The sequence below is a fragment of the Leptonychotes weddellii genome, chromosome 11 (assembly GCF_054177405.1).
Source record: "Leptonychotes weddellii isolate Sample4059 chromosome 11, ASM5417740v2, whole genome shotgun sequence".
NCBI lineage: Eukaryota > Metazoa > Chordata > Mammalia > Carnivora > Phocidae > Leptonychotes > Leptonychotes weddellii.
The window spans coordinates 72846229-72872510 of NC_138379.1; the positions used below are offsets into that span (position 1 = coordinate 72846229).

Here is a 26282-nt window from a genome sequence, read left to right on the forward strand (position 1 = left end):
AGTTCACGTGTGTTCATATTCCTAGCCTCTTACTTCCCTATTTCTGCCCACATCAGTTTTTTTTCCCCAAGATTTGTTTATTTATTTTAGAGAGGATGGGGGAAGGGCAGAGGTAGAGGGAGGGAGAATCTCAAGCAGACTCTGCGCTCAGCACAGAGCCCCCATCTCACAACCGAGATTATGACCTGAGTCGAAACCAAGAGTTGGATGCTTAACCAACTGCACCACCCTGGCTCCGCAGCTCATGTTCTAGTAACAAAATGCCAAGAAACTAAGGGTGTTCTTCAAAAGTACGGATGAATTTTACTTTGGCCCTTTGTGTCCCTAAAGCTACGTAGCTCTAAGACAAAAGCATTGTAATAAGTGAACTATAATAAAGCACTGTAATAAGTGAATCAGGTAAAGACTCCTCAATGAAGGGAATGGGTGCCTCTGCAATGTAAAACCCTGGCAGATGCTACTTCAACCAGGTGACCAGCCTAACATGAGGTCTGTCACTGACAATGACAAGCTGACATATGTGATGTGCTAAGAAGAAAATATCACTACACAGTCTTTCTGCCAAAAATATGTCATTTGATTCTAATCATGGTAAAACAATAAGACAAATTCAAATTCAGAGATACACTTAAACAAAAGGCCTAACCTGAAAAAATACCAAGTCATAAAAGATTTTTTTAAAAAGAAGGAATTAGGGAACTGTTGTAGGTCAAATGTAATGTTTCATCCTTTTTAATTAAGAAAACTATAAAGGACGTTATTTGGTCATTTAGAGAGAAAATGTCCAAAGTATGATTATTATATTTGTAGTTATATAGGACAGCATCCCTGCTCTTAGGAGAAATAAGCCGGATATTTAGAAGTGAACTGTCATTATGTCCCAACTTACTTTCAAAGGGTATAACAACAACAACAAAAGTATATAAGATGTGCGCGCATGTGTGCGCACACACACACACACACACACACACAGAGACAGATAAGGCAAAATCGGAAAACCTCCATAAAGAGTATAAAGGTATTCACTGTTATTTTTTTTCTATAGGTCTAAAATTTTTCAAAAATATGAAACTGGGGGGTGCCTGAGTGGCTCAGTCAGTTAAGTGTCTGCCTTTGGCTCAGGTCATGATCCCAGGACCCTGGGATCTAGCCCCACATCGGGCTCCCTGCTCAGCAGGGGGCGTGCTTCTCCCTCTCCTTCTGCTGTTCCCTCTGCTTGTGTGCTCTCTCTCTCACACACATAAATAAAATCTTTAAAAAAAATTTATAAAGCTGGGAGGAAAATACACATAGCTGCTCAAAAGACAGAATGTGATCTTTTAGAAATATACACTGAAGTATTTACAGGAAAAAAAAATACTATCTGTGCTATGTTTCCAAACAATCAAGGGTAGGTGGGAGGGGTCCACAGACAATGGGAGAGTGGCTCACAAACTGATGATCGTTACATAGCTGGACCACCGGTACATAAAGGTTAACAGTATTATTTTTCTCTGTGTTTGGACATGTTCATAACTTCCATAAGAAAAAGCTAAAAATTAATCTATCACGGGGGCGCCTGGCTGGCTCCATCAGTAAAGCATGTGATGAGTCTTGATTTCAGGGTCGTGAGTTCAAGGCCCATGTTGCACATAGAACTTACTTTAAAAAAAATATTCATATATCACTGGATCATCACCCAGAGATTCTGATTCAGTAGATCTAACGTGGGACTCAGTAATTTTCACTGAACAAACATTCCAGGAGATTCTGATGCATCACCAATATGCTCCACACAGGGTCTCAGTGGAGGAAAACAAAGAGAGGGGGAAAGGTGTGTGCTTAGCTCAGGAAGAGATGCATAAGAGGGGCAGAAGAAAGGAGGCAGGCAGGCTAACCTCTGAGGTTTTCTTTTCTTTTTTTTTTTTTTTTTAAAGAGGAAGTGTAATAGGAAAGTAATCTGGCCTGAGAAAGGTCTCAGGGCTTTGAACTAGTGGAAAGTCTATGCAGACCCACTGCCCAGGTTCGTCATGGCAGCCTGGTCCACCAGGACCGCTCACCTCAGGCCTCAGACTCGCACTACAGAAGTCAAACCTTCCATTACCCGAGTGGCAAGCGAAAGGAGTCCCTGATCTACTTTAAGAGAGAAGATGTGCTCTGACATTACAAGCCACAGCAGTAAACACAGCCTCCCCACATCAAAACAGCCTTACACAGGGTAATGACATTTCACACCATTATTAGCACAAGGGAATCTGGGGGCCAAATAGCTCCATTTGACACTAACGCAGGAACACAAAGTAGTAAGTTAGACACAGTGTTGCCTTGACACCCTGAAGGCTCTAAGGTGGTAGAACATGTAAACTTTTTCAATCAACTAGACACAATCAATGCTTAAAAAACCCAAAATCCCCATGGGTAAATGAAGATTTGCCTCTATTAGGAGAAACAATCATGATACTCAACAAGTTAGAAATCATATAAACTATGACATCCAACCACCAACTAACATTGTTTTAATGTGATTATCCTGTACTGACTAGGCAATTCTTATATTTAATCTATGACAAAAAGCAACAAGAGTATATTAGAAGGCAGTGTGTACAGGGTTAAATGCAGGGGTTCAATTTCAGCACCGTCGTTACTAGCAGAGTGGTCTTAGGCAACTTAACCTTTCTGTGCCTCAATTTCCTTATCTTGTTGTGAGGATGAAATGATATGATATATGGAACACACAAAAAGCTTAGAGCAGAACCTGATGTACAGTAAGCAGCGCACAGCATGTAAGTGCGCTAGCTCTAATTATGATGCTAAAGTTGCTGAAGTCTTGAGCTGAGGAGCCTCACACAAACTATATATACAACTATCGTTATCATACAGAAATCTGTAATTTGTAAAACCTCAATTTTATATGTACAATTGCAACACCGGAAAAAATTTTACAACAGCCATTTTATTACTAGATATATAGTCTATAGAAACAATAAACTGAGTTTTTAAAAAATACAATGGAATACTATATATCAGGTTAAAAATGAATGAAATCTACTTATATCACACCTTAGACACACCCAAATGATGTAAAGTAAAAGTAAGTTGTAAAAGGTCAAGCACAGAATGATACCATTCATGTAAGCTTGCAAACAGAAAAACAAATGGTCTACAGATACATATGTATATAGCAGAAGTATAAAAACATGCATGAGACAGAGGGAAGGTGGGGGTGGGTGGGGGAAACAGGTGATGGGGATTAAAGAGTACAGTTATCATGATGAGTGTTGAGTAATGTACAGAATTGTTGAATCACTAATACAGTATTATGTTAACTACGCTGGAATTAAAATTTAAAAATTAGCAAAAAATAAAGAAGCTACTGGAACTTGGGTTCTTTCCCCCCAAAAAACAAAACACATGCATGAGAATAACATGCCAACAAGAGGGGAGTGGTTACCTTGAGAGCAAGGGAGGGAAGAAAGGAGGAAAAGGGAAGGAAGGATGGGGCTTTGGCACATTTAATACCTTTATGAAAAAATAACATGGAGATGAAGCAAACCTGGCAAAATGTTGAAGAACTTAAATCAGGATGATGAGTACTGAGTGACCATCATATTGTGTTATCTTCTCAGTATGCTTCAAATACTGTATTTCAGAATTAAATTTAAAATCAAAAGTTTTAAAATGCCACTGATTTAATAATTAACTCCATGCTACACCAATCCTTAGCTATTCCATGGCTGAATCAATCTGTCTGACCTCTGAAAACCAGAAGAGAATTAACACCCCTGAATTTGACAAGAAACTAAAATGTAAAAATAAAAAAACGAAAGAATACTCTTTGAGTCGTCAACTGCAATTCTAACAACATACCCTAAGGAAATAATTCAGTAAACAAAGATATTTATTGCAGTGTTAATATCAAAAATTGGAACCAACCTAAATGCCCATCAATAGGGAATTAGTTAAATGATGTTAGCTATATACAATGGAATACCAAAAGATCACAGGAAATATGGTTTGTGTCTATATTTAACATGGAAAAACTTCCATAGTGATTAAATAATTTTAAAAATCATTAAACAAATGGGGCGCCTGAGTGGCTCAGTCGGTTAAGAATCCAACTCTTGATCTTAGCTCAGGTCTCAATCTCAGGGTCATGAGTTCAAGCCCTGTGTTGGTCTCCACACTGGGCATGGAGCCTACTTAAAAATAAAAATAAAAATCATTAAACAAATAAATAGAGCAAGAAACACACCCCATATCCCTACCCCTCCTCCTTCATCCTGGTTAACTCCTTAAGGTCAAGTTTGTCTTTTATTCAAAGATATATAACTCTCTAAGAGTAGCACATAATAGATGTTCAAATGTCAACTAAAAAAAAAAAAAAAAGCAATAAACAGGAGAGCAAACGTAGTATGACCCCATTTAGGGAAAAAAAAATTCATTTAAAAGCACACATACTTCCATATGTGTCCAAAGAAAAAAGTCTTATATACACACCAAAATGTTGATCATGGTGCAGAAACTGGAAATGATTATTTTTGCTTCCCCTATCTTTCTTCTATTGAAAATAAGCTTTTTGGGACTGGGTGGACGGCTCAGCCGGTTAAGCGTCTGCCTTCGGCTCAGGTCATGATCCCAGGATACCGGGATCGAGCCCCACATCGGGCTCCCTGCTCAGCGGGGAACCTGCTTCTCCCTCTGCCCCTCCCCTCCAGTTGTATGCTCGCTCTCTCAAATAAATAAATAAAATCTTAAAAAAAAAAAAAAAAGAAAAGAAGCTTTTTAAACAAGCAAACTAAAGAGGAACACATTTCAATCCCAACATCAGGTCTGTCATTTCATTGCTACTTTTTGACATTTGCTACATTCATCAGAAGCTTCTAAGAAAAAAAAAAAGAAGAAAAGAAAAACCAGACTTAGGCAGATCAGTATTACTCTGTTTTACAGAAGAACACTGAAAACGGTTTGGTGTCGGTTTAGAATTTTACCCAAGTTTATAACAATCTTCAATCTAATCATTTGGGCTATAAAAGATGACGGCCATAATTTCCCAAGTCACTGGACACAGAAGGTTATATTGTTTTCACTGTTTAAGAAACTGATCAAGGAATATGGCAATTTAACAAAACCTAGTAACTTATGATTTCCTTTAAAGCTGCACTTAGGATCTATCTCCAACCTCTACCCATGCCCTATGATTCTGTCTCTCTTTCATACCATCTCCCCCAAGCAGAGCCATGACAGCCATCAGGTTTTAGAGCTTTTCTAGAGTTGCTAAAATTCCTTTTAAAAATAACAAAGGTCGTGTACCCACTTGGGAAAGCCCTCAACACCGACACTCACACATATTTTTTAAAAACCTACTGCGAAAGTACTCTCTAGCTGCAGACAGAAGACTGTGTCAGTTATGGGGCTCTGGAAGCTGTAACCAGGTGGGGGAAGAAAGCCTTCTGTAATGAGAGGGAGCCAAGAGAATCAACCTGACCACCGAATGCAAATATCTGTGAGGTTTGGTGGCCATCCCTGGCAGGTATCTCAGAGGAAAACAGGGCTCTGAAGTTAAAGACCCAGGATAATTCTCACGAGCAGAAACGCTCAAGGGCCCACGCTGGGGACAGGGTGAACTGTTGATGGGCTGTCATGAATTCAAAGGCAGAAGATGAGTAGCTAACGCCTGCAATGGATCATCAGACCCCGAGGTGCAGGTGTTGAAGGTGGCACCCCAAAACCTCTGAGAATGAGAACTGTCTTCGGCAGTCCTCACATCACAGTCACACTCTCTGTCCAGATCGCCACCCAAAAATAACCCAAAACAAAAACAGTCATGGGCTCTCAAAGCTCTCTTCTTTTAGTACAGGAGCCAGCCTACATAGAAATGTCAGAGATGACTAACTCCTTCCCCCAAAATACCAGCAGTTTTGCTTCTTCACACATCACCCAACTCCACCCTACTTGGATCATCCTATCTATCTATCTACCTACCTACCTACCTACCTACCTACCTACCTATCATCTATGTACATTTTTAGAGATAAACAGGAGTCAGTGAGTAGTAGTAACCTAAGATATAACGTCATTTTGAGAAAGGAGAGACTGAACTGAAACAGCAGGTGAAAAGTCACACTGACGGGTAGTTAAGCATCAAAAGAGGGCAGAGCTGAGTGACATGAACACAGATGTCCACAGGCAGTGTGACACAGACTGGATGCAAGCACTACTAGCAACCTAAACTCATTCTCAAACTGCTTTCCAAGCATGCTAACCAGGACATCCCTCTCTCCACTCAACCTAGCAAAAACAACGACAAACAAAATGAGTGCCTGAGGACATAGGTAAGAACCCTGGGACACCCAAACCAATTAATATGGGCGACCCAACCAATACAGACAGATTCTGTTTTCCCCAGTTCCCATCTCCTCACCTTCTGGCCTGCCTACCTACCTGTGCTTTGGGTTTGCTAGGCTGTAATTATCTTTTTTACTCTTATTTTTTTAAGTAAGTTCTACACCCAACATGGGGATCAAACTCACAACCCCGAGATCAAGAGTTGCATGCTCCAGAGACTGAGCCAGCCAGGCACCCCATTAGCTAGTTATCTTCAAGGGGGTCTCAGGGCTAAAGCAAACCATACTTCTACCATCACTTTATTCCAACTTGTGGTATTCATCTTAATATGTACAAAAAGACTTACTATGATTACTTCTGGTGAATAAAATGTACAGGACTCTTACTTTTTTCTGCATCCAGGTTTACTACAGTTTGTATGTTAAAAGAATTGTGTATGGTTGTGCAACTCACTGAATATACTACAAACCATTAAACTATGTACTTTAAAATGGGTGAATTATATAGAATGTGAATTATATCTCAACAAACTTGTTGAGCAGAGACTGACTGGGGAGCCTGGGTGGCTCAGTTGGTTGAGCATCCGACTCCTGATTTCAGCTCAGGTCACGATCTCAGGGTCGTGAGATCAAGCCCCACATCAGGCTCTGTGCTGGACGTGTAGGCCAGTCCTCAGGATTCTCTCTCTCCCTCTGCCTCTGCCCCTCCCCACCTCTTGCTTGCACTCTCTCTCTTTCTCAAAAAAAACCAAAGACTGATTATTTACAGGAGATACTGAGCAAATAAGTATACTGAGGATAATGGAATTGGAGGCATCAATATGAGCTACTGCTTCTAATATACACATGTAGCTATAGAAATATGGATTTATGTGTACATGTATATGTATATATATGTGTATTTCTTAGTACAGCAAATACACATAATGCCCAGACTTGGTTTCCAAATACCATTCTCCACTGAAAGAAACCAGGGCTTCCTGGAGAAATGGCAGACTCCAGGGGTAGAATCGGGAAAATCCAGGATCAGCCTGGATCCTCTTTTTGTCAAATCTAGACAATGTCCATAAGGACATAAGCGAATGCAGACACCATCTTAGTTGATAAAAAAGTTACCACGGGTAATGGAACAAACGGACATCCTACAACTCCTAATATCATGCAGCAAGAAGAACACATGTGTGGTAGTCTCCTCAAAAATGCATAAATCAAAAGAATCATAAGGGGTGCCTGCCTGGCTCAGTCTGACTCTTGATCTCAGGGTCATGAGTTTAACCCCCCGTGTTCGGCATGGAGCCTACTTTAAAAAAAAAAAAAGGATCATAAGACAAACCCAAATTGCAAGGTATTTCCACAAAGTAATTTGTACTCTTTAAAAATGTCAAGACTGGGGCGCCTGGGTGGCTCAGCCATTAAGCATCTGCCCTCGGCTCAGGTCATGATCCCAGAGTCCTGGGATCGAGCCCCACATTGGACTCCCTGCTCAGCCGGGAAGCCTGCTTCTCCCTCTCCCACTCCCCCTGCTTGTGTTCCCTCTCTCGCTGTGTCTCTCTCTGTCAAATAAATAAATAAAATCTTAAAAAAAAAAAAAAAAGCCAAGGTCATGAAAGACAAGGAGAGACTAAATACAATGTGTGATCTTGAATTAGGTCCTGGCATTATTGGGTAAAAGACGAAACTTGAATAGGGTCTGCAGATTAGATTCAGACCAATGATAATTTCCTGATTTTGATGATGTGGTTATATAGGAGAATGTCCTTGGTTCTAGAAAATCTACACTGAAGTACTAGAAGATAAAAAGACAACAACTTTATTTTTTTTGAAGATTTTATTTATTTATTTGACAGACAGAGACACAGGGAGAGAGGGAACACAAGCAGGGGGAGTGGGAGAGGGAGAAGCAGGCTTCCCGCCGAGCAGGGAGCCCGATGCAGGGCCTGATCCCAGGACCCCGGGACCATGACCTGAGCCGAAGGCAGATGCCCAACAACTGAGCCACCCAGGCGCCCCAAAAGACACCAACTTAAATGACTCAAACGCAAAATCCCAGCAATGGAGGGCGAGGGTTGAGGGCGTTGGGGGAGCGAATACAGTTAATTTTACCATATTGGTCAAATGGTAACAGTTGGAAAATCTGAAATCTGAGGAAGGAGTATACGGGAACTCTTTGTACAATTTTTCTAACCATTTTGTAAACTTGAAATTATTTTTAAATTATTCTTAATTTTAAAAGGCAAAAGCAACTCTAAAAGACTATCACCAAAATGCTTTCTAAGAATATGGAAAAAAGAAAGTGGTGCTAATTATTAACGAAGGTCAGTTCTACCTGGGTGCTCTAAGGGGAGATAGGATGGGGACAGCAGAGGGACATTAAAATCTACTTCTTAAGGGGAACCTAGGTGGCTCAGCTGGTGAAGCATCTGCCTTCGACTCAGATCATGATTCCAGGGTCCTGGGAAACTCTGCTCAGCGGGGAGTCTGCTTTTCCCTCTCCCTCTGCCCCCACGCCTGCTTGTGCTCTCTCTCGCTCTCGCTCTCTCTCTCAAATAAATAAAAATCTTAAAAAATAATTAATGAGGGGCGCCTGGGTGGCTCAGTTGGTTGAGCGACTGCCTTCGGCTCAGGTCATGATCCTGGAGTCCCAGGATCGAGTCCCGCATCAGGCTCCCTGCTCTGCGGGGAGTCTGCTTCTCCCTCTGACCCTCTCCCCTCTCATGTGCTCTCTCTCTCTCTCATTCTCTCTCTCAAATAAATAAATAAAATAAAATCTTAAAAAAAAAATAATTAATGAAATCTACTTCCTAATTGATGACAAGGAAGAATTGGCAGTATTTCTGTCCTGCTACCTCCCTTAAACTCAGTCACCTGGTCCCTTACTAGCTTAGCCTCAGGCAACTGTATATATTTTAGACCACCAGTGGATGGCTCTACTTACTGGCTGAGAAGTTGTCCGAATAGATAGTGGTGTAAACACAAAAAAATTGTCTGAATTAAACATCAAAGACCATATAATACTTTATTCAGTGACCACATGCAAATAAAGTACTGAATAGATGTTCAAACTGTCTTTCATGCATTTAATTAACAACACTATCATTTCACTGTTTGGTTCTTTTTTTTTTTCTTAAGATTTTATTTATGTATTTGACAGAGAGAGACACAGTGAGAGGGAACACAAGCAGAGGGAGTGGGAGAGGGAGAAGCAGACTCCCCGCCGAGCGGGAGCCCGATGTGGGGCTCAATCCCACGACCCTGGGATCATGACCTGAGTCGAAGGCAGACGCTTAATGACTGAGCCACCGAGGCACCCCACACTGTTTGGTTCTTAAGACTGAAAAATTCAGGGCACCTGGGTGGCTCAGTTGGTTAAGCGACTGCCTTCGGCTCAGGTCATGATCCTGGAGTCCCTGGATCGAGTCCCGCATCAGGCTCCCTGCTCGGCAGGGAGTCTGCTTCTCCCTCTCCCACTCCCCCTGCTTGTGTTCCCTCTCTCGCTGTGTCTTTCTCTGTCAAATAAATAAATAAAATCTTAAAAAAAAAAAAAGACTGAAAAATTCAAACTACATATAGCATATTGGAAAATAAAGCAGGAGAATGACTGTTGCCGTGTATCAGCTACAGTAAGCAGTCTTGTCTTATAATTATTAAAAAGGGCATCCTGGGGCGCCTGGGTGGCTCAGTTGGTTAAGCGACTGCCTTCGGCTCAGGTCATGATCCTGGAGTCCCAGGATCGAGTCCCGCATCGGGCTCCCTGCTCAGCAGGGAGTCTGCTTCTCCCTCTGATCCTCCCCCCTCTCATGCTTTCTCTCTCTGTCTCATTCTCTCTCTCAAATAAATAAATCTTAAAAAAAAAAAAAAAAAAAAAGAACCTCTATAAAAAAAAACAAAAAAAAGGGCATCCTGTTCTAGACACTGTCACTGTACTGGAGGACAAAGAGGGCTAAAGCAGGGTCCCTGGTTTCACAGTGTTTACAGAAAAGTTGGAGGAAGATACAGAAACAGATCATTACTATACATACAGGGTGACAGATGCAATGGCAGCAATGGGAGAATTTCAGAAATCTGCCTATCTGGATAGAAAATATAACCAGGAGGAAAAGTTTTCTTTAAAGGGGGCAGCCCCTCTCCTAGGTGGCTCAGCTGAGCGTCCGACTCTTGATTTCCGCTCAGGTCGTGATCCTGGCATCATGAGATCAAGCCCCCCATTGGGTTCTGTGCTTGGGGGGGGGGGGGGCAGAGTCTGCTTGACATTCTCTTCCTCTGCCCCTCCCCCCATCCACCCCACCCCTGTACTGGCTCACGCCTCTCTCTCAAATAAATAAATCTTTTAAAAATAAAGTAAGGGAGGCAGCCCCTGAAGTAAGCCTTGAAGGGAGAACTTCCCAAGCAAAGGAAGTAGAGGAAAGGCTTTCCAACAATGACACCTGGATGGTGAGTGGCCAGGAGCCACGAGATGCCCACGGTGATGAGGGGCAGCACACAGAGCAGGGGGTGACAGACAACTGGGAAGGCCTGAGCAAGGGACACATTATGGAGTTTTTAACCTAAACTAGGGAGCTTAATTCAACCTATCTTTCAGGTGAAGAAGAGCTCCTAAAGGCTTTTACATGCAGGAAAAATAATTCAATCTTCATTTGAGGTCAGAGGGCAACAGACAACAGAACGGAGAAGCACCCAAGGAGGCCACTGTCACCGTTCAGGCAGGAAAGGATGAACGGGCAGGGACCAGAGCAGCTGGAATCCAATGGGAGGAAAAGGATATAAGCCAGACGTTCCCAACTTCCGAGTCACAGCACCCTTGAGTGTCTCAGTAATATTTTCATAGCACTTCCAAGCCAAAAGAATAACCAAAAGCTAGGTAGTTAGGTCCAACTACCTAGTAAGTCCTCGTGTCTTAACCCCTTAGTGCTTGTTGGGCACCGCACAACGCCTCCAACATTGCAATCGACTGAACACCATCACCCTTCCTTCTCCTCCTCCAGTTATGTTGGCGTGACGCTGGCTCTTTAACCCAGGAACCACTAAGATACCAGTCCGGAAATACAGGAGGTCACTGAAAGGAATGGAGCCATAGGATGTTGAAACTGTGAATACCTCCAGCTAGTAATTCATGGGATGTCTGAGAGATGTCTCCTTTGAAAATCAAAAATATCCCACAATGCTCATGCCCTGAGTTTGCGCCAATGCCCCAGGGCGGCTCGGTGTGCAGTTTGGGAACCATGCAGAGAAGCCATTTTGAAGAGGTACGAATCAGGCTTGAAAACTGACTGGATGTGGGGAGATAAAGGTCTCCCAGATCTCCAGATCAGAGTTCTGTGTGAGGAGTGGAGCCATGACAGCCTATAGGAGGGGGGCAGACCAGGCTGCAAAGTCTTCGGGGGAAACAATGCGAAGGGAAAAATGACAGCAAGTACTCTCTATCTAGTCTACAAACACTCAAAAATACTCTCTTGCTTCACTTAGTTCATGGATTTTATAGAGAGTGAATGAAACCTCATACCTGGAGATTTCTGCGAGCCAAATGGAATGGGAGAACATCCTTAAACCACACCAAAGGTTTCCAGGTCTCACACTATGAATGCATGATGCTCCATTTTAAAGTAAATGGTGGTAAGCATCTGCAGAGTCTCTTTTCCCCCTACTGAATACTTCAAACAGTAATTGCTACATGTTTTAAACACTGTTTATTTAGTGCTGATTCTTCCTTATTTTGATACCTGTGAGAATGAGAAAAGCAACTTACTCCATTTTAGGAAAGGTTTTAATGAAGGGAGGAAGTAGAGCGAGTTAAATTAATGATTAAAATTAAATACTTCTACGAACTACCCAAAATGCCTATGTTGATGCTGTATCTATGTTAATCCTATCATGGATCATCAAAAATCAATTATTTTGATCTTTTAAGCTTCTACGACCACGTTTGTTCCTCAATCACCCAGTATATGGATGTCTCAGTGATACATAGTTGGGATGACGAATGCATTAACTAGATAAGCGTTTGAAGCAACAACTGCTTCTGGGTAATAAAAACTCCTTGCTCAGTTTTAGTCAAGTTAGCTTTATTAACACCAACCACAGGGTCAGAAAGTCCGGTAGCCGTCGTGGGCCCTTCAGAACGGCAGGCAGCACAGGGCCTAGCCCTGGCCTCCCTTATCGTGTGCTCAGGCAGCTGAGTCACTTCTCCTGAAAACTCCCCCAAGTCTGGTCTTGCTAGCAATACAGGATCTCAGTACCTTGCCAAATGTGTATAGAAGGAAGTAAGAGGAACAGAAGACTCCATTCCTCAGGCTGCTCAGTACAACTCACTACTACGACTATAAAATGGGAATTTCAAACGTCAATGTGAGGCAAAGCTGGGCTGCTCTCAGGGCGGCACTCTGACTCACTCCGTGCAAAAAGCTCATCCTTAAAAGACAGAGGATGCCCACGATGGGAGAGGTCATGACCATCAAAGACAAGTCAACCATCGACCCTAGGAAGCAGGAAATATTCAAAAAAGAAGTCCCACAATACATTCCTGCAGCCGTCGGCTTCTTAACTAATGTAGAGGCCAGAGAAAATTAAATTTAAAAATGAGCAACCTCCACTTCCTGGAGGTTCCTGTAACCAAGAGCATCTACGGGACACTCACCAAGACACTTGAAAGGTATCACGATGTGTGTCTTGCACTGCTTTTTGTCCCTCCGGCACCAATTGTCGACACTGACAGGCTCATTTGCTTCCATCACGTTTGTGATCTGTAGCTCTGGATACATCTGCAAAGAAAAGAAAACACATGCACAATAAGTGGACTTTATCCATAATAAATGGACATTCATTAGCAAGTAAGGATGCCTCATGTCAGTGTCATCGTTATGCTCTATAAATCTCAACTTCACTCTGCTACTCCTGGTTCTAACTGAACTCATCGAGTAAAAATATACTGTAACTATTAGTTTTCTTTTGACAGGTAGATTTCTGACCACTTCTAATGCATTCTCTTAAAAAAAAAAAAAAAGTGGGGAGGAGGAATCTTTATTTAAGTTAGGACATACAAAAGCAGCAAGCTCTCAAGCCCAAAATAAATCTATTCGGTATCATGTCCACTTGTAGGGTGCGTGTAAACAGCTGAGAAGAAAAACATATTAAAAGGCAAGTCCATGGAAAATGTCTGCTGATGAAATTAGAGAATAATACTTTAACCCTGGCCCTCTACACTAATCTTGGTAAGAAGTTAAAACATCTCCTATCCCTTTCTAGGTCACGTTTTGACCCAAAAGGTAAGTTGAGTCAGACCTGAGATTATCATTTACGATACTGGTGGCTTTCTATCAGCAAGTCCAAAGCCAAGAGAACCAGGCTTTACTAGCACGCACATGACATGTTTGGCTTCACATCCTCCCATAATAAGTGGGAAGCCAAGAGAACCAGGCTCTACTCGTACAGTGTTCCCGTACAAGCTTACACACCCGTTTACGAGTACGGTTCCGCACTATTCCCTCCTGGAAGAACCAAGAGCTCGCAGCGCACACGGGCAAAGCTTCTGACAAGTCTCAGTCATGTCATATATATTTATTTTATTTTTAAAGATTTTATTTATTTATTTAACAGAGAGAGCACAAGTAGGCAGAGAGGCAGGCAGAGGGAGAGGGAGAAGCAGGCTCTCCCGCTGAGCAGGGAGCCCGACGCAGGGCTCGATCCCAGGACTCTGGGATCATGACCTGAGCCAAAGGCAGCTGCTTAACCAACTGAGCCACCCAGGCGCCCCAAGTCATATATATTTAGAAATAAAGGCCCGGTGCTCCATCATTAGCAACTTGGCCTTCTAAGGTAATGGGGTTCAAGCCTGGCCCAGGAAAAAAGCCATTTCCACGTTCTGGCAACACTCTTACCTCTTGACAGTACTGAAGAACTTCTTCTTTTGTTCCAAAGCAGCTCTTAGTGCCTGTTGGGTCCGGTTCCCATTTCCCAGTCTGAATGTTTACATGCATATTTAACTTCCCACAAAACATTGCAATTTGAGGCTCAGCGACAGCAAATCCTGTTCCAGCATTGGCTGCAAGAGCCTACGGAAGGGGGAGAAAAAATCCACGTTTACTCCAAAAAAGCTGGCAGAAAGGCACAGTCATCCAATGGTTTGTAACAGAACTGATCTTTTAAAACTTCATTATTTATTATTTTCATCTTCATAAACAAATCCTTTTCCCAGGAGTTAGGCCAGAAAAAACAATGACTGTTGGACTTACATGATCAAAGCAAAAGGTCAATGGAAAATCTAACCCCCACTCCCCACCTGGATACTTCTGATTTGGGAGCCTATAATCCAACTGTGATCTGCTCTAATACAAGCACATCAACTTCCCATTCCTTACTGTAGTAAGCCACAAAAGTACAGAATGGCTAAAGTTCCAGTGATTCACTCACACAACAAAATTTTGTTGAGCAGCCACTAGCTTGCAAAGCAACATGCTAAATGCCTAGGTCACAAAAGTGAGCCAAAAGTTATGGTCCCTGCTCTCGTGGGGCTTACAGTCAGACAGCCCAAGAGTCCATACTCACACATAAGAAAGTGTGATCACATTCCTAGATGTCCTACGAAGGAAAAGAACCCAGGGCTGAAGGACCAGACAGGAAGGGAATTTAACTTAGGCTTGGGTTCAGAGGTGGTCAGGGAAGCCTCCTGAGGAGCAGTACTTGTGAGGTTCCCATGTGGATGGAGAGAATGCAGACAGAGAGGCAGACAGCAGTAGGAGAAGGGTGGAGAGGCATGCAGGGACAAGCCTACACAGTGTGTGGACCAAGAAAGGACTTCTGTCTTATCACTTAGGTGCTGGGAGGTTTTAAGCACAAAGTATTTTCAAAATGCAGCTGTGATACTTTTTTCTGGTTGCAGGATGGCAAAGAGATTGAAAGGGAACAAGTGTAAATGCAGGGGATGGCTCAGGAACCTGGAGCTGCAGACTCCGGGGGAGAGAGAGGGAGGGAGGATGGTACCTTGGACTAAGGCGGTACGGCAGAGAAACAGATGTGAAAGATCAGACAGCACAACAGGCAAGACTTGGTGACAGATTAGTTAAGAAGATGTCAAGCATGGCTTGCATCCCTCAATGAGGGATGGTATCATTCATGGAAGCGGAACACTAAAAGGGATTTCATGAACAATTTTATCTTGTATTAGATAAAAATAATCAGATTCCATTGTCTTTCTTTGGTTAGTATCCTCTTCTTTGTGAAAAGATCATAGCCACTAACAGATCACAAATTACAGGTGAGAAATAACATTTAGGCATTATGACAGTTAAGGCTCCTACAAAGTCTCATGTTCCAGAAAAAACACAGGCATCCCAGTATCTAGAAATATGCCAATATCGATGATTGCATCCACAATGGAGTTCTGCAGTCTCCCCTAATGTAAAAGTTCTTTCAAAATAAAAATCAAACAGTTTTTTAAAATGTTAAAAACTTGGCGGATAGGGTTAAAGATTTATCATGTTGCTCTTTTTAAAAAGAGCAATTAACATAAAATGGTTTTCCAATTAAGAGAAAGGGTAACTTTGACTTTTATAATATATGGAAAATATGTGCTTTCTAAGCAACTCTCATTTATTTGTGCTGATGGACAACACAGACATTAATGGTCCTTCCAATCAGGAGACTACATTTGATTTTGAAATACATTATGACCTTTCTCCAGGCAAAATTTGCCATCCTCCACACATTTTGCTTAGGAGCTTATTAAAATAAGCCTGCTTTCTACCAGTACAAGAGAAGAAAGCACAGACACTTGCTGGATAGCTGGGAGAAAGCTAATTTGGGTTGAAAATATTGCCAAGATCAATCAGGGCTGAAAAACACCTCAATTAAATCCAACGAAGAGAACAATTAGCAACTTTATCAACTAGAATTGATTGTAGCCCTACTGTGACGATTAATCATTTATTAAAGTAGAAGGCAGATCCTAGGCCTTCCATGTAACTGCATATAAAGCTACAGGCTGATAAGAAAAAGAAAGAACAGGGGTGCCTGGCTGGCTCAGTCAGTAGAGCACGCGACTCTTGATCTCAGGGTTGTGAGTTCAGGCCCCACGTTGGGTGTGGATATTACTTAAAAATAAAATCTTGGGGCGCCTGGGTGGTTCAGTTGGTTAAGCAACTGCCTTCGGCTCAGGTCATGATCCCGGAGTCCTGGGACTGAGTCCCACATCGGGCTCCCGGCTCGGCGGGGAACCTGCTTCTCCCTCTGACCCTCTCCCCTCTCATGCTGTTTCTCTCTCTCTCTTTCTCTCAAATAAATAAATAAAATCTTTAAAAAAAAAAAAATCTTTAGGAAAAAGAAAATGAACATTTAAGGATATCTGTGGAAAGGAACACGCACTTATTTATAGGCAATAATACTCTAATGGTATATTAATTCAAACCAACTGTTAAAAGGAGTAAGGATGCACAAGGCAGATGTGTTTAATTCTCAACACTGAGTTCAATATGTGTACCAAAATGCCTCTTCTATTGGCCATTCTTTTTTTGAGAGCCATATCTAAGCATTATGGCTAGAATGCTGGATTACGATATGGAGGAAAATGAGTATATATAAATGGGTTAATACCGAGACAAAGGCCAAGAAACCCCAAGGACACTTTTAACTACCAAAACCAGTGTTTCCCTAAGTTCTTTCCTTCCTACTTCAAAAGCCCAGACAGAAATAAAGAAAATCGAGAAAGAGATGATAAGTATATAAGAAAGCCAAAGCAATAGGTCCAGGGAGAGTGTTTCCTAAACCTGCTATAATTAAACCACCACAGATAAATCTAAAGTTGTGGAGCAGTAATTCCTAAATCCTATGACTTTGTATATTTTATTTATTTTTAAGATTTTTTTAGAGGGGGAGGGGCAGAGGGAGAGAGAGAATCTTAAGCAGGCTCCCCAACCAGTGCAGAGCCTGACGCTGGGCTCTATCTCATGACCCTGAGATTGTGACCTGAGCCGAAATCAAGAGTCTGACGCTCAATTGACTGAGCCACCCAGGCGCCCCTTTAAGATTTTAAGTAATCTCTACCCCCAACGTGGGGCTCGAACCCACAACCCCAAGATCAAGAGTCGCACACTCCACTGACTGAGCCTGCCAGGAGCCTCTGGCCTTGTATATTTTAACATTAAAAGCAGTGATTAAACAAACAGGATTTCAAGTGTGGTAGAAGTACTGGGGGGTGGGGGGGAAGAACAGAACATTAACCTCTTAAACTCTAAACATGAAATCAGGTAAGAAACAGTGTCAATTAGTTACGTGAGCTCACCCGAGCCACAGAGTGGAGTGGTCAAAAGTGTGCAGGCAGCCACTTATCAGCACCAAAGATTATGTTCCACATGTTACTCATTACGGTTGTTGGCTAAAAGACCACAAGAGTTCCAACTGTATAAATGTTCAGTTTATGGGTCAACCACTAAGGTCAATACATCAGTGATGAGTGCATTTGATCTTTGTGCTGAGATGGTCAGCATCACCTTCCCTAAAGAGAATCTCAAATACCAGAGGTTAAAGCAACAGGAAGCAGCAGCTAAGCAGAAGCAGCCCCTCACATCAGTTACCACCAAGAAAGAGGAGAGTAACTGGAATCATTCCAGACAGCTAATATGCTGCAGTCATTCACTTTTGAGTTCAGAAAGATTAATCCTTGTGGTCATAAGAGACTCTCAAGAAGGTATCATCTGAAACATAAAAGCCTCTGTGGACCATGTCTAGGAATCAACTAATCAAACATATCCCAACCTTACCTAGAGTATAATAGGATCGGTTTTGTTCTGTGATGTTTGTACTTCTTTCCTCTGAAAATGCTCTTATTTAATGTGCCTCCATTTTCTTAAGCACACACTGTGCCTGGATCCATTACATCAATATATAAATCAATCTGTTTCCTAATCTAACATGTTACAAATGGGATTTCACTGCCAAGTCAGCACTTCTGATATCCTGTGAACCTGGAATCTTCTACGAAAGAAAATTAATGCCCCATGCTTTGGCACTTAAGCCAGTCCTTGTGATCTATGCATATTGCAGCACTTTTAAGGCTTTGAAAACAAATTGCATCAATTGCTTCCCAGACCAGCGCTTCCATTTTACTTAATAATTCATTCTTAATAAGAAATTCCATTTTATTAATTTGGCTCAGGGAAAAGAGTTTAGCTTTACAAGGACAGAAACTCAACTTGGTAAAAAGTGCTTCTAGTAACTTGGTTGAAAACCTGATATGGCTTAAAGCAATAAATAAATAAATATAAGTAAATCTAAATCTGAGCCTAACTTAAATGAGGGCCTTTAATTATCATCTCAAGAGATGCAGCTCCTAGGCCCACCTCAGTCCCACCACCCTTCACAAAGGGGCTCAGGACCAACGCAGCGTTCCCAGTCCAAAGCGAAATGTAAGCCCAGTATTTCCTTCCCCACTGAAATGATCATCTCAGGAGCTAATTTGGCTCCAGGGTTTGGGAAAGTGCCTGCTGTGGAGGGAGCATCTTCTGAAGAGGACGGTTTTATCCCCTGAGTGAATCATGTTTCCTCGGATAGGAAGCTGCTGTATTACAGGCAGGCAAGCGTTCCAGCTTCACCCTGGGAAGGCCAGTTAACACAGTCCCAGTATGAATAAATACTGAACGAAGCACACCTCTGTAGCATCTACTTACCACCTGCATGGTAGTGATAGCAAAAGGCACAGCATTCGTAATCAAAGACCCTCGATTTGAAAGAAAAAGTCAGAAAAGGACAGTCTATTAATGAGTGCCAAGATCCTATATAATTACTCCTGTTTGTTCAAGTTCTGCCTGGCATGTCATGATTCATAAGTTAAAATGACTTAAATCTGTGTTCATTTCAAGGTATCTCTCCAAGGTAGTTATGGACTACAAAAGGGAAGAAAAATTACCGCACAGTGGACATACTATCACTTCCCTCACCAGCCGTAAGCTGCGTAAGAGAACCGATGAGAAAGATGGAGGGGCTCCCCCATTTCAGAAGACCAAGGAGAAATGACAAGTAAATGCAACACCGGAGCCAAGACAGGATGCTGGGGCAGGAAAACGACATCAGTGAGAAAACTGGAGTAATTATGTGGATAGGGTCTGAGTCAGTTAATAATTGTGTACTAGTGTTAATTTCCCAGTTTTGACAATTGCACCGCGGCTGTGTCAGATGTGGAGATTAGGGGAAGCCCGGAAAGGGCATAGGGGAACTCTGGAGAATTTTTGCAACTTTGAAACCCGTGCAGCCATGCAACCATGGTCAAAATTCAGGTGGGTGATGAACACGATTTAAAAAACCCAAACCAGGGCACCTGGGTGGCTCAGTTGGTTAAGCGACTGCCTTCGGCTCAGGTCATGATCCTGGAGTCCTGGGATCAAGTCCCACATCGGGGTCCCGGCTCAGCGGGGAGCCTGCTTCTCCCTCTGACCCTATCCCCTCTCATGCTGTTTCTCTCTCTCTCGCAAATAAATAAATAAATAAAATCTTAAAAAAAAAAAACAAAACAACCAAACCACTTTATTTTGAACTAACTTTAGAGTTTTTTCCCAATCTGTCACAAAGAGAAGACACATGTTCAGGTCGGGCCACTATTAAGTTATAATCAGAGTAGGCCAATACCTGAAAAACACACTATTCTAAACACACGAGTATACATCCTCCAGTGGGAACACCATTACGATTCTGCCGAGAGCCTAATATAGATGAAAGTCCACTCCTGTGACTGTCAAAAGGATCACTGGAGTTTGGAGCCTTTAGCATATCTCCATCAGCAGTAAAGAAGTGAAGCTTTCAATTTAAAACAAGCTTCAAACATTTCAACCCACTATTTAATAAAATAGGATTCTTGTTAAGCATTTTCCAGCTTTTGCAGCAAACTGAGAAAACCTGTCCTTAAAAGTGAGTTTGCATTACAGCAACTGAAAATCCTTAACCGTGTTTTTATTTGTATGTTTTAACATTTGAACTTAATTCAATTAGAAACTGGCGAATTAGGTTTAGGGCGAAAACTCTGAATGCAAAAAGCCATTATTCTTCCAGTGACATACGCCAGCTCTTAGGTATTATTTTCATAGGCAGTAATTTATACAAATAATCTCTGCTTTATTAGAGCTCTAAATATTAAAGTGTAAATGAGGTATCATTTCCAAGATTAAAAATGGTTTAGACGGTCTCCAAGGTTTTATAGGAACACAGTGATTTGTTCATCTGGATTACACTGGTTGGTAAGGATCTAAGCCCCAAGATTTAAGAGAGGTCTGTTATATGTCCCCGAGATGAGAGTGAAGAGTCTTCTATAAAGTTACTGAAAAATACATAAATACATAAAATACTTTTATGTTAAAAAAAGAAGAAGAAGAATAGTGTTTATGGGTCTCAAATTCTCAAGTGGACGGGTTCTGGACTGGCTCCTGTGCTTCCTTCCACTTGCCCATAATAGGAACTCTGAGAAATGGATTTCGGCAGGTATGGAGACATGCCTTGACCAACCATTCGTCCTCTGCTCATTCCACTCCTGACCTCAGAGGAAGTGTCTGAGGTGGTGGCCAAGGGCAAGGGCTTTAAAGGGAGGACAGACCCTGACAGAGTTCCAGCCCCATCACTGACTAGCTGTGCTGCCTTTGGCAGGTCACCTAACCTCTCTGGCCCTCGGTTTCTCCATCTGTAAGATGCTGACAATAGTAACTGCTCACCACAGTGTTGCCTTGAGGTTTAAGTGCGTTATCATATGCAAAGTGCTGGAAACAGTGCTTGTTCTTTAGAAAAGAGTTCTTCAAATGTTGGTGGCCATTGTTATCAGGCTTTAAATTTCTTGATTTGTAAAACGGGGCTCCTGACGTACCTACACCTCTCAGGCCTGTCGTGGGGATTACAGTAAGATGCTGCCCAGAAGCACTAAGCCCGATACCTGCCACAGAGCAAGACCTCAGATGTTAACCTCATTATAGTCGGGCTGGCTCCTCAACATTCAAGCTCTCTCCAGCTACAGTTACAGCACTGGGGCCTAAATTACGAGTGTGCAGGGAAGAACCCGTGAAGTCCCCATGGGACTAGGCATCCTCCCCAAATCCAGGATGGCATGAAATGGGCTTCAAAGACTGCACATGCCTTCTTTACCTATCAAATCTGGACATACCTCAAGTAGGCTGCATTAATGCTCCACATTTTCTTCTGTGGGAATTCAGGTTTACAAGAACAATTTAATACCACCCTCCCATTTAGAAGAAAATCACCGGGAGTTGCTGGCTTCCTGGCCCTGGTCCAGCTTCCGGCTGGCACGGAAGCTAGGTCAAGATGAATCTGCAGTTACTACTGAGACACTGCTGTGATCAAAAGAGCGCTGTGTAAGTTATTTCTCTAGATTTGTATTCTTGAGAGAAGGATATTCCCCTCAACTTACTAGCTATGCAACGTCATGGATAACTTCTCTCAGTATTAGTTTTTGCTTCTGGGCAACATAAATATGGTGCTACCCAAATTTTAGGTATTATAACAAACGACACCCACAATATTAACTTTGGACTTTAGTTCACAGTTCACACCACAACAGACAGAATTCTACTTTCCTGACACTCCCCATGCCTAAGGAACATGGCTTGGAAACAAAGACAGCTTCCTCACGGAGTAGGAATCTGCAGGATTCCAAAGCCAGGCAGTAATCCTGTCATACGTTGAAGGCATGCTAACTGCAGAGGCCAGAAAGCCAGGAGGCTTGAGTATTAATATAACATGATCTAAATGGTGTGAACTTGGGCTTAACCTTTGAACTCACTGGCCAGTATTACTTGGTTTTTATTGAGGGTGCTAAACAAATAGTGTGTGCAGGGTTAGGGGGAATGTATGAGGGATATGTTTCTTAAACCTTTAAAGAGGGAAATGATTTTAAGTAACAAACACCTGAAGTATTACTGATTAAATATTAATAATTACTGTTCATTCTAAATCATTCCTACTAATTCACAGATGATAGAAATAATACCAAAAAAGAACCAAACCAAAGAAATAATACAAATGACTGCAGGGTAAGGGGAGTGTTCTGTGGGATATCCAAGCACAAAGCTGGCAATATTCTCAGAAATTATAAGCATGCTTCTTACTTCTGGCTAATCAAATGCTTTTATAATATTGTTTATTTCAAATGCATTAAGTCATAATTAAAAATTAGGCACTATTTTAGCATTTTTCAATTATCTCATGTACTTAATGTAATAAATAACACCTCCTTTAAAAATATTCTATTTCTATTTCACTAAAATATATACTCAACTCAGTGATTTTACCAAGGTTAAGTTGGGAAATTACCACATGTCAGCTTTGGCTAAAACGCTGACTTCCAGATGTTACAGCCACAAACATGAATAGCTAATGTCAAGAGATCTAAAATTGATTCTGCTAGGTCTCCTTTCCTTTACTATATCCAAGAAAAGATAAGAGCTCAGGTCATGATCTTGGGGTCCTGGGATTGAACCCCGCAATGGGCTGCCGGCTCAGCGGGGAGTCTGCTTGTTCCTCTGCCCCTTCCCCTTGCTCGTGTTCTCTTGCTCTCTCAAATAAATTAAAATCTTTAAAAACAAAAACAAATCCATGCAACTGAAAACATTCACGTTTTAATATATAAGATGGCTTTTATTGGCATTTTAAAGTGGAGGTTCCCTAACACTCATTAGGGGGCTAATAAGGTCCATGACAAGTATTCAATGGCCTGAAAAATGAGAAAAATAAGAAGGGTCTGGTGTGCACATGTGTGTGTACGCACCTGAGTGTCTAAGGATATGGAATTGCTGTCTTGAGGAAAGAGTGCTCTGAATTCTATGATTATCTTTTTATCTTTTGTTTTTAAAATTTTTTTTTTTTTTATAAACGGGGCGCCTGGGTGGCTCAGTTGGTTAAGCGACTGCCTTCGGCTCAGGTCATGATCCTGGAGTCCCGGGATCGAGTCCCGCATCGGGCTCCCTGCTCAGCAAGGGGTCTGCTTCTCCCTCTGACCCTCTTCCCTCTCGTGCTCTCTGTCTCTCATTCTCTCTCTCTCAAATAAATAAATAAAATCTTTAAAAAAAAAAAAAAACTCTAAAAAAAAAATTTTTTATAAAATGATAGCAATAGTAAGTTGATAGTCTGTATTATTAAGAATTAATGGCCTTATCTAAAAATTTCTTAATTTTTTACTTTTCCATGAAAACCAAACGCTTGGTTCTTTATTTCTGAGGTTCTGTAACGTTGAAAGTCAAGAAAGGGCAGAAATTCTTAGGTGAGTAACCATATCTGTTTATAACTAGAAAATAAGACAATTTGCCAAAATGACTTTTACAGGGCAGAGAGGGAGGAAATGACATTTCAAATTACAAATGGCACTTTCTATGTGCTGTTCTGCTAACCATTTTACTATGTTTACTAGGTGCAAGCCATATTCAGATAACCAATCATGATGAAGCAAATTACTTTAACTTCTAATGTCCACTAAAACTGTGAAAATAACAAAAATACAAAAGAGCTCCACCTTCCCCCCAAGTTCAAAGCAAGTCAAAAAGGCATCTTTCCTATGATTTATGTAGCATTTAAATTTAAAAGTAAATACAGACTGGATTATCAGCTCACACCAGATCTGCTTGCAGACAATGATTCTTCCTGTCTGGGACCCATGCCCATGTGCATTATTGTAATTATCAGCAATTTAAAAAAATAAAGTAATAAAGCTAGTATGAGCTGCTGGTCGGTATGTTTACTGCTTGCTGCCTCAACCATTAATTAACCTTCCTGGGTTCAAGCCACTGGAACTACTAAAATGCATCAAGGAGAAAGGGAAACACTCCGTGCAAGTAAAAAGAATGAATAAAAAGGACGTAAGTGTGGGAGTGAACACACATGAACACGAACGCACCCCCACCATGGAAGTACACCCACACTTTGTGCTACTTGTCAAGTGGGCCTCTGGGGAGCCGTGTCCACTCTTGCCCTCCCTGATCCATTTTACCCCAACATTCTGAATCATCGCAAGTCAGAACACATCAATCACTCCTCTGTGGTGAGAGATTCAAACTCTTCCTTTTTTTTTTTTTTTAAAGATTTTATTTATTCATTTGAGACACAGAGATACAGAGAGAGCATGAGCAGGGAGAGAGGCAGAGGGAGAAAGAGAAGCAGGCTCCCTGCTGAGCCAGGAGCCCGATGTGGGGCTCGATCCCAGGACCCTGGAATCATGACCTGAGCCAAAGGCAGATGCTTAACCATCTGAGCCACCCAGGTGCCCCAAGATTCAAACTCTTTCACACAACACCCCCTCTCACTCCATCACCCAGCCCCGGGGTCAGCACCACCGTTCTGGTCCTTGGGTCTGTACACAAGCCAGGGTCTTTCTTGCCTCAAGGCTCTCCACCTAGCACTCCCTTCCCCTGTTCTTCCCCGAGCAGGCACAGTCTCAACTGTCAAGACTCCTCTCAAATGTGCATCCTCTGCAGACCCTTCCTGAGGACAGTCCCCAACCGACTGGTTGTTTTCTTTTCCCCTCAAGCAATCTAAACTCCCTTGCCAATTCACCTGCATGGTCCACCTCCCTTCTTGCTAGAATGTGAGTTCCTCTAGGGGAGAGGAACCGTATCTGGACACGGCACCTAGAATAATAGTAAGTAGTCATTCACAGCCAAGTAAGTGACTGACTCGAAAGCCCGCACTTTTGGTTTTTTCCAAGACATTTAAACTAATACTAATTAGCAGATATCACTCAGCAATTTTTTTTTTTTAAGATTTTATTTATTTGAGAGAGAGAGAATGAGAGACAGAGAGCATGAGAGAAAGGAGGGTCAGAGGGAGCAGCAGACTCCTTGCTGAGCGGGGAGCCCGATGTGGGACTCGATCCCGGGACTCCAGGATCATGACCTGAGCCGAAGGCAGTTGCTTAACCAACTGAGCCACCCAGGTGCGCCCAGCAATTTTTTTTTTTTAAGATTTTATTTATTTATTTGACAGAGAGAGACACAGCGAGAGAGGGAACACAAGCAGGGGGAGTGGGAGAGGGAGAAGCAGACTCCCCGCTGAGCAGGGAGCCCGATGCAAGGCTCCATCCCAGGACCCTGGGACCATGACCTGAGCCGAAGGTAGATGCTTAATGACTGAGCCACCCAGGCACCCCCCTTTTTTAAAGATTTAATTTACTTAGAGAAAGAGAGCACATGCGAGTGGGGGAGGGGCAGAGGGCGAGAGAAAGAATCTCAAGCAGACCCCTGGATCAGCAGAGGAGCCTGATGCAGGGCTCGATCTCATGACCCTGAGATTATGACCTGAGCCAAAACCAAGAGTCGGACGCTTAACCAACTGAGCCACCCAGGCGGCCCATCACTCAACAATCTCTCAAATGATTAACCCTGTACAAGTTTCAACGAAGTAGATCTATAATGATAAATTAAATGAAAAGAAGAAACTTACACAGTATAACAGGTTTCAATTTTTTCTTTAAAGTAAGCTCTGTGCCCAACGGTGGGGGCTTGAACTCATGACCCTGAGATCAGGAGTCACATGCTCTACCGACTGAGCCAGCCAGGTGCCCCAACAAGTTTCAGTTTTTAAAAATCGTTGCTGAGCGCACCCATGTACACAGCCTGAAAAGCCACATAACACAGGCTTGTACTAGAAGAGCAGTCCTCTACCTCTACAGGCCCTCGCTCCTGAGAGGCAGCACTTTCTGTCTTTCCTCCACTATTTACCTCCACCTTGTTGAACAGCATGCTTTATCTTTGTACCCTTTTCAGTCCAGACATTATCTAGTAACTCCCTAGTAAAAAGGGGTTTCACTCAGGGGTGCCTGGGTGGCTCAGTCGGTTAAGCATCAGACTCTTGATTTTGGCTCAGGTCACGATCTCAGGGCCGTGGGATCAAGCCCTGCGTCCGGCGCTGTGCTTGGTGCAGAGTCTGCTTGAGATTCTCTCTCTCCCTCTGCCCCTCCTCCTTTCGCTCACTCTCTCTCCAAAAAAAAAAAAA

At 42.3% G+C, this 26282-nt stretch overlaps 1 protein-coding gene across 4 annotated transcripts in view; it reads right to left on the bottom strand.

The window, feature by feature from the left end:
- APLP2 (amyloid beta precursor like protein 2) overlaps nucleotides 1-26282 on the bottom strand; it is a 53853-nt gene that overhangs the window by 24806 nt on the left and 2765 nt on the right. For all 4 annotated transcript variants that reach the window (XM_031025770.2, XM_006731170.3, XM_031025769.2 and 1 more), the window contains exons 2-3: nucleotides 14195-14368; nucleotides 12955-13078 (exon numbers count right to left, since the gene is read on the bottom strand). In XM_031025770.2, coding sequence (XP_030881630.1) covers nucleotides 12955-13078; nucleotides 14195-14368 — 298 coding nt within the window. The remainder of the gene's footprint in view (nucleotides 1-12954; nucleotides 13079-14194; nucleotides 14369-26282) is intronic.